Source organism: Budorcas taxicolor, chromosome X (genome assembly GCF_023091745.1).
Source record: "Budorcas taxicolor isolate Tak-1 chromosome X, Takin1.1, whole genome shotgun sequence".
NCBI classification, from domain to species: Eukaryota; Metazoa; Chordata; class Mammalia; order Artiodactyla; family Bovidae; genus Budorcas; species Budorcas taxicolor.
In genome coordinates, this window is record NC_068935.1 from 825,486 (window position 1) to 837,562 (window position 12,077).

Below are 12,077 nucleotides of genomic sequence, written 5' to 3' on the forward strand. Positions count from 1 at the left end.
ATTTCAGCCACCTGATGAGAAGAGTTGACTCATTGGAAAAGACCCTGATGCTGGGAGGGATTGGGGGCAGGAAGAGAAGGGAATGACTGAGGATGAGATGGCTGGATGGCATCTCCAACTAATGGACATGAGTTTGAGTGAACTCCGGGAGTTGGTGATGAACAGGGAGGCCTGGTGTGCTGTGATTCATGGGGTCACAAAGAGTTGGACACAACTGAGTGACTGAACTGACTGAAGAAGTACTTACAAAAGCAGTTTAGATGGAAATTCCAATAGTTTCAAAAGCACAGCTACATTGAAACTAATGCAAAACGTAATGGTCTCTAGTACCTCAGGAATTGTTAAAAATGCTTATATTTGAGTTCAGAAAATGTGGATATTTCCAAAATCAATACATTAACAATTTTAATACCAAGAAACATAAAACATACTAAGGAAGCAATTTTTATTAGATGCTTTTAACGTATTTTTCTTTATCATATTTCCCTTCCTCCATTTGTTTCATGACTTGAAACTATTGTTAAAACAAGTTTAGATTTCTATCCTTTGGAGTCAAAATTGTATCTGATGCATACATAAATCATAAACAGTTGCTTAAAATTATTTTTGCAGGTAGAGTACTAAGAAGGTAACAAAGTAATTTTTAATCGATCAGGACATCACATTTGACATTTGAAAACAGAAAAAAAATTTGACAAACTTAAAAGAGAGCACATAAACTATGTTAAACATGATGTTCTCTATTTCGGACTAGAATGTAAGCAACCGTAACAGCTTAAAGGTTTATTTCCAGCTTTTGATATAATCTTTAAAATAGTTGATATATATGGTGAGAACCATCTGTGATTTCACCTTAGCTTGATTAACTGTTTTTCTCCTTTTAGAACTGCTTGGTCCAAAATGAAATGTCTTCCTGGATTTTTGTTTTTGCTGTTATTTTTCAATGCTATAAACAGACCTACAACGAGGTCTCTTTCCACTTTCAATACACAATTGGGGAAGATTGAAAGCAGGGAGAGAAGGGAACGACAGAGGATGAGATGGTTGGATGGCATCACTGATTCAGTACACATGAGTTTGAGCAAACTCCGGGAGACAGTGAAGGACAGGGAAGCCTAGCATGCTGCAGTCAACTGGGTTTCAGAGTTGAACACAACTGAGTGACTGAACAACAGTTGGACTTCCTTGATCACATCATGATAAAATTAGGGTTAACTATTCCACACACAAAAGAGGAAATTGAAACTAATGTTGAAATGAGTAAAATTGGTATGAAGTACTCACAGAAATAGTTTAGTATGAAATTCTAATAGGAGAACCATAGCTATATTGAAACTGCTGTGGTGAAAAGCAGTGGTCTACAGCATCTCAAAAATTGCTAACATTTTTGTATTTCAGATCAGGCAATAGGAATACTCACCCTCAAAGTCTATACAATACTAATTTTTAAATATTAAAATATATGAAATGATTTTTTAAATGAATTGTGCAGTGCATTTTATAACATCAAATCCTTTAACAAATCCTCATTTTTCTTGAATATTTATACACTAACTCTATCTGTGGAAAATAGCTTGGAAGGAAAATGTTCTAACAGAATGCAAATTGAAATAGTTTATTTTAGTTGATCCCTCAAAATCCCTCAGTAATAGTGAAAGAATTATGTATGTGTTTACTTTTGAAATGGACTTACACATTTAAGCAACCCATGTAATATAAAACTAAGGTGTTTATTATTTAGTGTAATGTTTTTAATATCATTAGTTGACAGAAAATAATCCTTTTGTAGAACTATTAAAAGGACATTTAAAACTATTAAAATGAATAATCTTTAAAACACATATCAAATGCATCAATCTATTAAGTAATCACATGAATAATTAGGTCAAAACCACCACCTAGAGAAGTCAGGAGCGTCTTCATGTTATCAACCTTGACCTTTCTGAGCATGGAGAGCACAAACAAGGAGAACAACTCCAAAGAGAAATCTGAAGAACATACGAGTTGCAAACTTACATCAGTAGAAGCTGAAGAGGGACAGGGAACTTCTGGTGAAGCAGAGAAAGCAAAAAACTCAGCACAGGGGACCAAAAGAAAAAGAGATACAAAAAATAGCACAGCTTGCGGCCCAGGAGACACATCACAATGCTGTGCCGGTGTGAAACCTCCGAAGATGCCGACGCGAATCCCCATCCCCCCTCTACCTGAAGTCCTGCCGCCTGTCAACCTGGTCCACAGGGATGTCATTCGTGCTTGGCGCCAGCAGTTAAAACTGAGCACCAAAGGCCCGAAACTAGATGGATATAAACGACTCTGTGAATATGCTTACCCTCATCAAAAAAACATTCCTGCCACAACACAGGAGGCCAGGATCCTGTCACTATCGAAAAGGATAAAGATAGAAAAGGGGGAACTACCACTGGAATGCTCTGTTGAGAAAACATCTTCTGATGGGGCCGCTCCTCTTGCACGGGGGCCACCTGCCCTTGAGGGAGCTCCTCTGCCTCTTGAGGCAGTTGTATCAACTTCTGCCCCCGACTCAGAAGCTGTGTTTGCCTCCTGGAGCAGAATGACAGCCAGGGCCTTGAAGTCGGAGTCAGTAGGATCGCAAGAGACCTGTGAGGTCCGCTGGTGCGTGGTCCACGGGAGAAGTCTCCCAGCTGACACAGAAGGCTGGGTTCGTTTACAGTTTCATGCTGCGCAGGCATGGGTGCCTGGAAAAGGAAGGAAGGTGTCCCCATTCTTCCTGATACCTTCTGGTGATTTTCCACCCCCACACCTGGAGGACAAGATGCTGTGCCCTGAGTGTGTACACAGGAATAAAGTATTAACAAAAAGCCTGCAGTGAGATCATAATACCAGTAAAAGGGTACAGCTCTGATTATAATTAATGATAGAGAAGTGACTACAGTCAACTCCACGGTGACTAGACAGCTGAACTCTGGGCCGCTCCACTCTCTCCATGCTTCCTGCTTCCAGGGTGCACAGCCTGCTTACGAGGTTACATGAAAAAAGAAAGCCTGTGAACTGATGGGAAACAGAAGCAGAAGTGACTGTCTGTCCAAAGATGCCCAGCCCTAAGGGAGCAGAGGACAAATGAGACTGGGACATTTTAAAAATACTAAGTCACTGAATGGAATTAATTTGCTTTGAAAATGCCTCAAGTAAATCTCTACATTGGACAAGGTGGATCTTATGGGCAACAGTTGAAATTTGGTCATGTACACCTTAACCAGATGCTCCACCTTACCATCACCAGGCACGGTACAAGCAGAAATGTGTTTCCTGAGGTGATACAATGTATCACCGACAATATTCTTGCCCCAAAGAATCTATTCACAGGGAAGCAATCAGTCCTGATTATGCCTCTTGTCTCAGCGTAATTAGGTGAGCTTACCTTCATCTGGGTGTCAGTTACTTAGATGCACCCATCCATATGTAAATATTCACAACCTATGCACTTAAGATGTCTATATTTTATGTGTATTTTATGTGTAATCTTTTAAGTGTTCCGGATTAAATGATACATTATAGTGCCTCTAGTAAAAAGGCAGCTAGAAAATTTTAAACTTAAAACTTTTATTTTAAAATAAAATTCTCTAGGCCAGAGCAGGAGTGAGGTTGGACCAGGGCTGAGGCAGCCAAGGCCCCTCCTTCCCATATCAGCGGATCCTGCCCAGAGTATGGCTGGCTGCTGTTGCAGGCGAAGGGGGCGGAGTATGACTGGGCCGAGACAAAGCTGTTTCCAGTACAAAGCAGGGATCGCAGCAAACACACCCGCCGCAGAAGCACTATGGCATTACCTCTCCCTTCCGCTTAGCAGCCCCCAAGGAGACTAACTGCCTGCTTACATAGAAACTAGTGGAGACTCTGAAGCCCTTTGGGGTTTTTGAAGAGAAAGAGGAACTTCAGTGCAGGATTTTAATTTTGGGAAAATTAACCTGGTGAAAGACTGGATATGAGAAATCAGTGAAAGCAAGAATCTTCCACAATCTGTAATTGAACATGCTGATGGGAAAATGTTTACACCTGGATCTTACAGATTAGGAGTATATACAAAAAACTGCCAATATTGATGCGTTGTGTGTTGCAGCAAGACATGTTGATTGAAGTGACTTTTTCACCTCATTCTATGATAAGTTGAAATTACAGGGAGAAGTAAAACATTTAAGAACTGTTAAAGAGGCATTTCTTTGTACCCGTTATCAAACTGTTTGATGGGATAGAGATTGATATTTTGTTTGCAAGATTAGCACTGCAGACTATTCCGGGAAACTTGGACTTAAAATATGACAGTCTGCTTAAAAGTTTAGGTGTGTATAAGAAGTCTTAATGACTGCACGGTTTTGATTTTGTTGCAAATCAATGGAGTGGTTTTACGAGATGTTCTACATCTAGTGTCGAACACTGACAACTTCAGGTTAACCCTGAGGGCTGTCAGACTGGGCCAAATGCCACACCATCTACGCCAATATACCAGGTGTCCTCAGTGGTATCTCCCGGGATATGCTCGTAGCAGGAACTTGCCAGCTTTTTTCAAATGCAATAGCATCAACACTTGTACATAAATTTTTCTTGGTACTTTCTAAATGATATGTGTTTAGATTATATTAAAATAAAGTTGATTATAGACACTGAAAAATAAAATACTCCATTGTGTATGTGAAATGATCCTTCTGAAATATGTTGGATTATGACAATGCTCAAAACCCTCTCTTGGATCCTGTTGATTCAGAGGGAAAACCAAAATCCTTGTAATGACTTTCAAGGCCTTCCTAAAGTGCCTTATACCCCATGCCGCCTTTTCCATAATACTTATCTCCTCTAATTTAGAATTTGTTTGTCTTCCCCAACAGTATAAAAATATTTGTCAATTTATTTGTGCGTGTGACTATCACAACAACCTCCTAGAATAGCCGAACACGTAGTCGGTGCTCAATAAATGTTTATTCAATGATGAAAAAAAAAAAAAAAACACACCACCTAGCACACAGGACTATAAAGTCATACTTAAAATCTCTATTCGCTGAAAGTCTTTATAATAAATGCAACTGCTTCACTTATTTTTCTCTGTCTTCATAGAACTTATGTATATCTTTTATAATGTCAAGATGATGTCAGTGTTTTCATGTATATTGGAAATTATCAGGTTTTTAAAAACACAGTGTTCCTGTGGAAAGCTAATGTCAAGTTTATATTAAAGTGAAATTACATTCAGATGATAAAGTGAAAAACTCTGTATGAAGTCACTAATTTTATTTCTACTTTATAATCGCTCAGAAGTAAATCTTTAAACCCCACTCCTAAAATATACAAGTAAATCTTCCAATACTAGAGTGACACATAAATTTGTTTTGTTGTCATATGCTAGCAGTCAAAACTGAAACACTAAGATTTCATGGTGGTTAGAAGGAAATATAAATAACTCCGGCCTTTACAAGTAAAGTGAAACATACCCTAAATGAAATTCCTAATTTTCAAAGGCCTCTTTAATCCCTAAAATAACAAAAGACCAGTTTTGTTGTTCATGATGAGCTAGATGCACAATGTCCTCGTACTAACCTTGAAAAATGTAATCTCTATTATTTTAAACATCTTTTAAAATCAGAACACAAGTGCTTTATAATAAATCTGAAAATTTTATGAATAAGAAAGCATGTCTTTTGGTGTTCTGAAAATGCAGTGTGTTCAAAATAGCTTCCCTCATAACTTAGGTGGTAATACATTTTTTGTATGATCAATTATTCCAGTAGTAGCAAAACAATTTTTAGTATGTAGATGTTGTACCTATATAATAATTTTAAATGAGGCACACACAAAATACAGTGGATGAGGAATATTTTGCATGCACATGTGTGCACACATATACACACATATGAAAAAATAATCTCCTTCTTGCAACTCTGAGCTATTTTATTTAGTGCACTAGTGTGTTTGAGTATTTTATATTGATTGTAGTATTCACAATCCCTGCAATACACCTTCGGCTATAGGCGTTATTTTTATCTTCATTTGATAAAAAACAAAGAATACATAGATTATGTTACAGTCCCAGAATCAAATATAGAGGAAGCATTCTTGAAGTGCCCATCCACATTATTTTGCTTCAACTAGACATTAAATTTTATTTTTTCTTCATACTCTTATTGTGGGGATATTATAATTTATACTTTAAACATTATACAATTAATGTATAAATGTTGAAGAAGCTTTCTACATTATAAGTTAGAACACTGTATGGAACAAGAGATTGGTTCAAACTTGAGAAATGAGTACAAGAGGATTGTCTGCTGTCACCCTCTTAATTTAAATTATATGCTAAGCACATCATGAGAAACGCTGGGTTGAATGAGGTACACGCTGGAAGAAAGATAGGCAGGAGAAACATCAACAACCTCAGATATGTAGATGATACTGCTCTCACTGCAGAAAGTGAAAAGGAACTAAAGAACTTCTTTATTAGGGTGAAGGAGGGCAGGGAAAAAACAGCTAAAACTAAATATTAAAAAAGAACTAAGATCATGGCTGTTTGTGCTGTGCTAAGTCACTTCAGTCATGTCCAGCTCTGTGCCACCATATGGCCTGTAACCTGCCAGGCCCCTCTGTCCATGGGATTTACCAGGCAAGAATACTGGAGTAGGTTGCCATGCCCTCCTCCTACCCAGAGGTCGAAACCAGGTCTACATTGCAGGTGGATTCCTTACCATCTGAGTCACCAGGGAAGCCCAAGAATACTGGAGCAGGTAGCCTAATCCTTCTCTGGGGGATCTTCCTGACCCAGGAATCATCATAGCATCTGGCCCCATTGCTTCATGACAAATGGAAGGGGAAACAGTAGAAGCAGTGACAGATTTTCTTTTCTTGGGCTTTAAAATCACTGCAGATGATGACTGCAGCCAAGAAACCAGAAGATGATTGCTTCTTGGCAGGAAAGCTATGACAAATTTAGACAGTGTGTAGAAAAGCAGAAACATCACTTTGCCAACAAAGGTCCTCCTAGTCAAGGCTATTGTCTTCCCAGTGGTCACATAGGGTTATGAAAGCTGGACCATGAAGAAGGCAGAGTACCAAAGAATTGATGCCTTTGAACTTTGGTGCTGGAGATGACTCCTGAGAGTCCCTTGGGCAGCAAGGAGACAAACCAGTCAATCTTAAGGGAAATCAACCCTGAATATTCATTGGAAGAACTGATGCTGCAGCTGAAGCTCTAGTATTTTGGTCATCTGATGCAAACAGCTGACTGATTGGAAAAGTCCCTGATGCTGGGAAGGATAGAAGGCAGAAGAGGGCATCAGAGGATGAGAATGGCTGGATGGCCTCATCGATGTAATGGACATGAACTTGGGAGATGATGAGGGACAGGGAAGCTGCACTCCATGTGATTGCATAGAGTTGAACATGACTGGGCAACTGAACAACAGCAACACTGTGAATGAACATAAAAATTATAAGGGAACTGTGTTTCTGTCTTCCATGCTTGATGTCTGGAGTTTGTATTTGGATTCAAATCTATCTCCTTGTTCTATTTTTCTTTTTTTGTATTTAAAATATTCAATTAGGAAAAGCTTGTCAAAACTATGCAAAGCACAGTTTGAAGCAACGTACATTTTAAACATATAGCAATAATTTGCATTTCATTAATTCTAGATTTCATTCTCTGAACCTCTCTCTAATTCCCACTTTTTCCTTTTTTTCTACCCACTATAGTTATTCAAAGTTCATCCATATTTATAGAGATAGTTCAATACTTCTAGGTGTTTTATAAAGCAGGCTGAGTTAAAATCACTGAAGTTGGACCTTAATACAATCTTCATTTTATTTACTCTGCATATGTTTTCTACCTGAATACACACATCAGTTTTTGGGCTGGGGAGCATGTAATTTAATTCTGAAGTGCCTAATACAACTGTATCTATAGATGATGAAAATTAATTCCAAGTGCCTATATGCACAGAGCAGATTTTGGGTAGTGGTCAACAAGGGGTGCATTTACCATAAAAACCATGCTATCAAATTATTCCCCAGGAAGAATTTTACTTTCCTTCTGAGACCTGTGACAAAAATTTTGACATTAAAAGTGTACACTTGTGCTTGCAAACTAGGGGAATATGTGTGTTTTGGGAGCAGGGTATAGCAGACTGAAACACCTTGATATTGGGGTTCCAGAAACAGTTGTTTTAACTTCACCCAGGTGAAAGTCTTGATATTAATAAGATAACAGAAACTGTGATAGCTCAGTCATGTCCAACTCTCAGGTCCCCATGGACTTGAGCCTGGCAGGCTCCTCTGTCCATGGGATTCTCCAGGCAAGAATACTGGAATGGGTTGCCATTCCCTTCTCCAGGAGACCTTTCTGACCTAGGGATTGAACCCAGGTCTCTTGCATTACAAGCAGATTCTTTACCATCTGAGCCACCAAGGAAACCCAAAGAGACTGTAGGTGTTACCAAATACAAGTTTGTGTACCCCATGAACGTGAGGCCAAACAAACCAAAACATTAGAGTTTGGATCAGAGAAATGTTTATTTCTGGGCTGAGCAAAGAGAATTTGTGACTTGTGTTCAAAACCCAGAACTCCCCAATGGTTTCTGCAAAGAGGATTTTACAGCCAAACTTGGAGTCAGGGTTGCAGGGTGTGTGACTTTTTCTGATTGGTGTTTGGTGAAGTGACAGGGCAGTGCTGCAGGAATGTTGTGTTTAGCCTAAAGGTACCATTCTCCATCTGGCTGTGGGCCTTAGTTCCAGCAGAAGAACTCAAAGGTGTTTTGTTATGTACCACTCCATCACTTCATGGCAAATAGATGGGGAAACAATGGAAACAGTGACAGACTTTATTTTCCTGGGCTCTAAAATCACTGCAGATGGTGATGAAATGAAAAGACACTTACTTCTTGCTTTGAGGAAAAGCTATGACCAACAGCATATTAAAAAGCAGAGACATTACTTTGTCGACAAAGGTCTGCCTAGTCAAGGCCGTGGTTTTTCCAGTAGTCATGTATGGATGTGAGAGTTGGACCATAAAGAAGGCTGAGTGCAGAAGAATGGATGCTTTTGAACTGTGATGTTGGAGAAGACTCTTGAGAGTCCTTTGGACAGCAAGGAGATCCAACAAGTCCATCCTAAAGGAAATCAGTCCTGAATATTCATTGGAAGGACTGATGTTGAAGCTGAAATTCCAATACTTTGGCCACTTGATGCAAAGAACTGACTCATTTGAAAAGGTCCTGATACTGGGAAATACAGGAGGAGAAGGGGATGACAGAGATGAGATGGTTACATGGCATCAGTGACTCAATGGACATGAGTTTGAGCCAGCACCAGGAGTCAGTGATGGACAGGGAAGCCTGCCATGATGCAATACATGGGATCTCAAAAAGTCGGACATGACTGAGCTCTTGAAGTGATCTGAACTGAGGAGGAACAAGGACCCTGTCCCAAGGCTGCACTAGTGCCTCTTGACTGCTCCTCGTTAGTTTCTGTAGTTGTTTCCTTCCCTGATTAGCAACTGTTTGAATTTGTCCTTTGGAATTCAAAGAACTTCAAGGAGGCTGAATAAACCTACAAACAGGAAACCGGGGATTTGTACCTGGAATGATGCCATACAGTCCTGCTCCATTTCACAGGTAAGAAGCAATTTAAGAATAGGGAGGACAGGAGTCATCCATTTCTGTCTCTTCACACTTAGGGAACATATGTGCACTTGCATGATATATTTTACATAAATACTTTCTACAAAAAAATTTATTATTTTTTGACACAGTAGCTGGAGGGAAATTTATGTTTGAAACTCATGTGATACTAGATATTGATCTAATTTTTGAGATACAGATTTAGGCTATAAGTTTGTTAGAGATTTAAATATAATTTTGCCATTAGAGGCTTTAAAGGAATCTTTGTTGTTGTTGTTCAGTCACCCGGTCATGTCCTACTATTTGTGACCCTATGGACTGCAACACGACAGACCTTCCTGTCCCTCACCATCTCCCGGAGTTTGCCCAAGTTCATGTCATTGCATTGGTGATACCATCCAGCCATCACATCCTCTGACGCCCTCTTCTCCTGTCCTCAATTCTGCCAGCATCAGGGACTTTTCCAATGAGTCGTTTGTTCACTTCAGATGACCAAAGTACTGGAGCTTCAGCTTCAGCATCAGTCCTTTCAGTGAATATTCAGAACTGCTCTCCCTTAAGATTGACTGGTTTGATTTCCTTGCTAGCCAAGGGGCTTTCAGGAGTCTTCTCCAGCGCCATAATTTGAAGGCATCAATCCTTCAATGCTCACCTTCTTTATGGTCCAGCTCTCATAACCATACATAACCACTGGGAGGACCATAGCTTTGACTATATGGACCTTTTGTTGGCAGAGTAATGTCTCTGCTTTTCAACACACTGTCTAGGTTTGTCATTGCTTTCCTGCCAAGAAGCAATCATCTGATTTCATGGCTGCAGTCACTGTCTGAAGTGATTTTGGAGCCCAAGAAGAGGAAATCTGTCACTATTTTCACCTTTTCCCCTTCTATTTGCCATATAGTAATGGGATCAGATGCCATGATCTTAGTTTTTTTTTTTTTTTTTAATATTTAGTCTTATGCTGGCTCTTTCACTCTCTTCCGTCACCCTCTTCAAGAGGCTCTTTAGTGCCTCTTTCTTCCATTAGAGTGGTATCATCTGCATATTTGAAGTTGTTGATATTTTTCTCTCCTAACTTGGTGGATCACTGCCTTGTGGAGAAGGGGTATGTGTAACTCAATGAAGCTATGAGCCATGCTGTTAAGGGCCACCCAAGATGGACAGGTCACAGCAGAAAGTTCTGACAAAACATGACCCACTAGAGGAAGGAATGGCGAAACATCCCAGTATACTTGCCATGAGAACCTCATGAACTGTATAAAAGGTGAAAAAGAAATTTTAGGGAGGAAAAATGCCTACAAAGATTTTTCTCAAAAGTGCTATAGAGCAGGGTTCTGTGTTAGCAATTTTTTTTTTCTACCACTCTTCTGGTAACATATAGAGTGATTTTGCCTTAGGCCTCTCCATGGAAACTGTACCAAAATTAGTGAATCTAGTCGTTTCCAGTTCTCTGATTGGTATGTGGGATATGGCCACCTTAAATTATAATCTCTCTAGATATACACATTCAGTAACTTGAACAACCTGCTGGTAGCAGGTAGCAATTACTCAAATTTCTGAAAATCAGAGGGCAAATTCTCTTTCTAGTTCTAAGATCAGACCCAACCACTAAGATAGAAGTGCCTTCAAGGCATTCTGTTGAGTTGTTCCACTCAATCCATTTCACCTTTCTAATCTAGGTGCCTGAAGCCCCTGAAATGTTTTGAATTTTGCAATATGACAATCTTCTTTTTAGAATTTCCTAGAAACAAACCTAAGATGCTTCCACTATTCATATATTTTATTCACATGTAAACAGTCTTACTCTTCTTGGATTTCAAGCTTCCAGTGCTGTGCTTTAACTGAGAGTTTTTAATTGCTATTAGAATAGTTATTTTTAAATGAAATCTTTAATTTTCCTATGAAGGGACGCTTAAACCCAATATTGTATTGTGTTAGTCACTCCGTCATGTTTGACTCTTTGCGACTCCATGGACAGTAGCCCGCCAGGCTCCTCTGTTCATGGAACTCTCCAGGCAAGAATACTGGAGTGGCTTGATATTCCCTTCTTCAGGGGATCTTCCTGACCCAGGGATTGAACCCAGGTCTCTCCTGGACTGCAGGCAGATATTTTACCATCTAAGCCACTAGGGAACCCACCCAAACCCAATATTATCTCCTTTAAAAAGAAATACTAGTAAAATAAAGACACAATAAATCAGCAAGCAAAGCAAGCAAAAGGAAAAAGCTGTATTTAAATGATAGTTGAAGTTTTACCCACTACATGGACAACATGGAGTTGGCAATAATGTGGTGGGTCTCTCACTTGAAGGTTAAGTTGCATGGAAGGGGCAGTAAAAAGGTATGTATGATCTTTGGGAATTGATTACCTCAAGGAACATTCTTACAAAAATGAGTTGAAACAATAGGAACCAAACAAGCACAGGAAATGACTTAAACGGTCCTTTT

General features: G+C 39.3%; 2 protein-coding genes across 2 annotated transcripts in view; both read left to right on the forward strand.

The window, feature by feature from the left end:
• PCDH11X (protocadherin 11 X-linked) overlaps window positions 1-12,077 on the forward strand; it is a 924,479-nt gene that overhangs the window by 138,998 nt on the left and 773,404 nt on the right. The window lies entirely within an intron of this gene.
• LOC128069994 (developmental pluripotency-associated protein 4-like) lies at window positions 1,949-2,848 on the forward strand. The gene has a single exon (XM_052663289.1). It carries the CDS (start codon window positions 1,949-1,951, stop codon window positions 2,846-2,848), a length of 900 nt encoding a protein of 299 aa, XP_052519249.1.

Coding starts and splice junctions, on each gene's coding strand:
- LOC128069994 (XM_052663289.1), top strand. CDS start 1,949: ATGGAGAGCACAAACAAGGAGAACAACTCCAAAGAGAAATCTGAAGAA.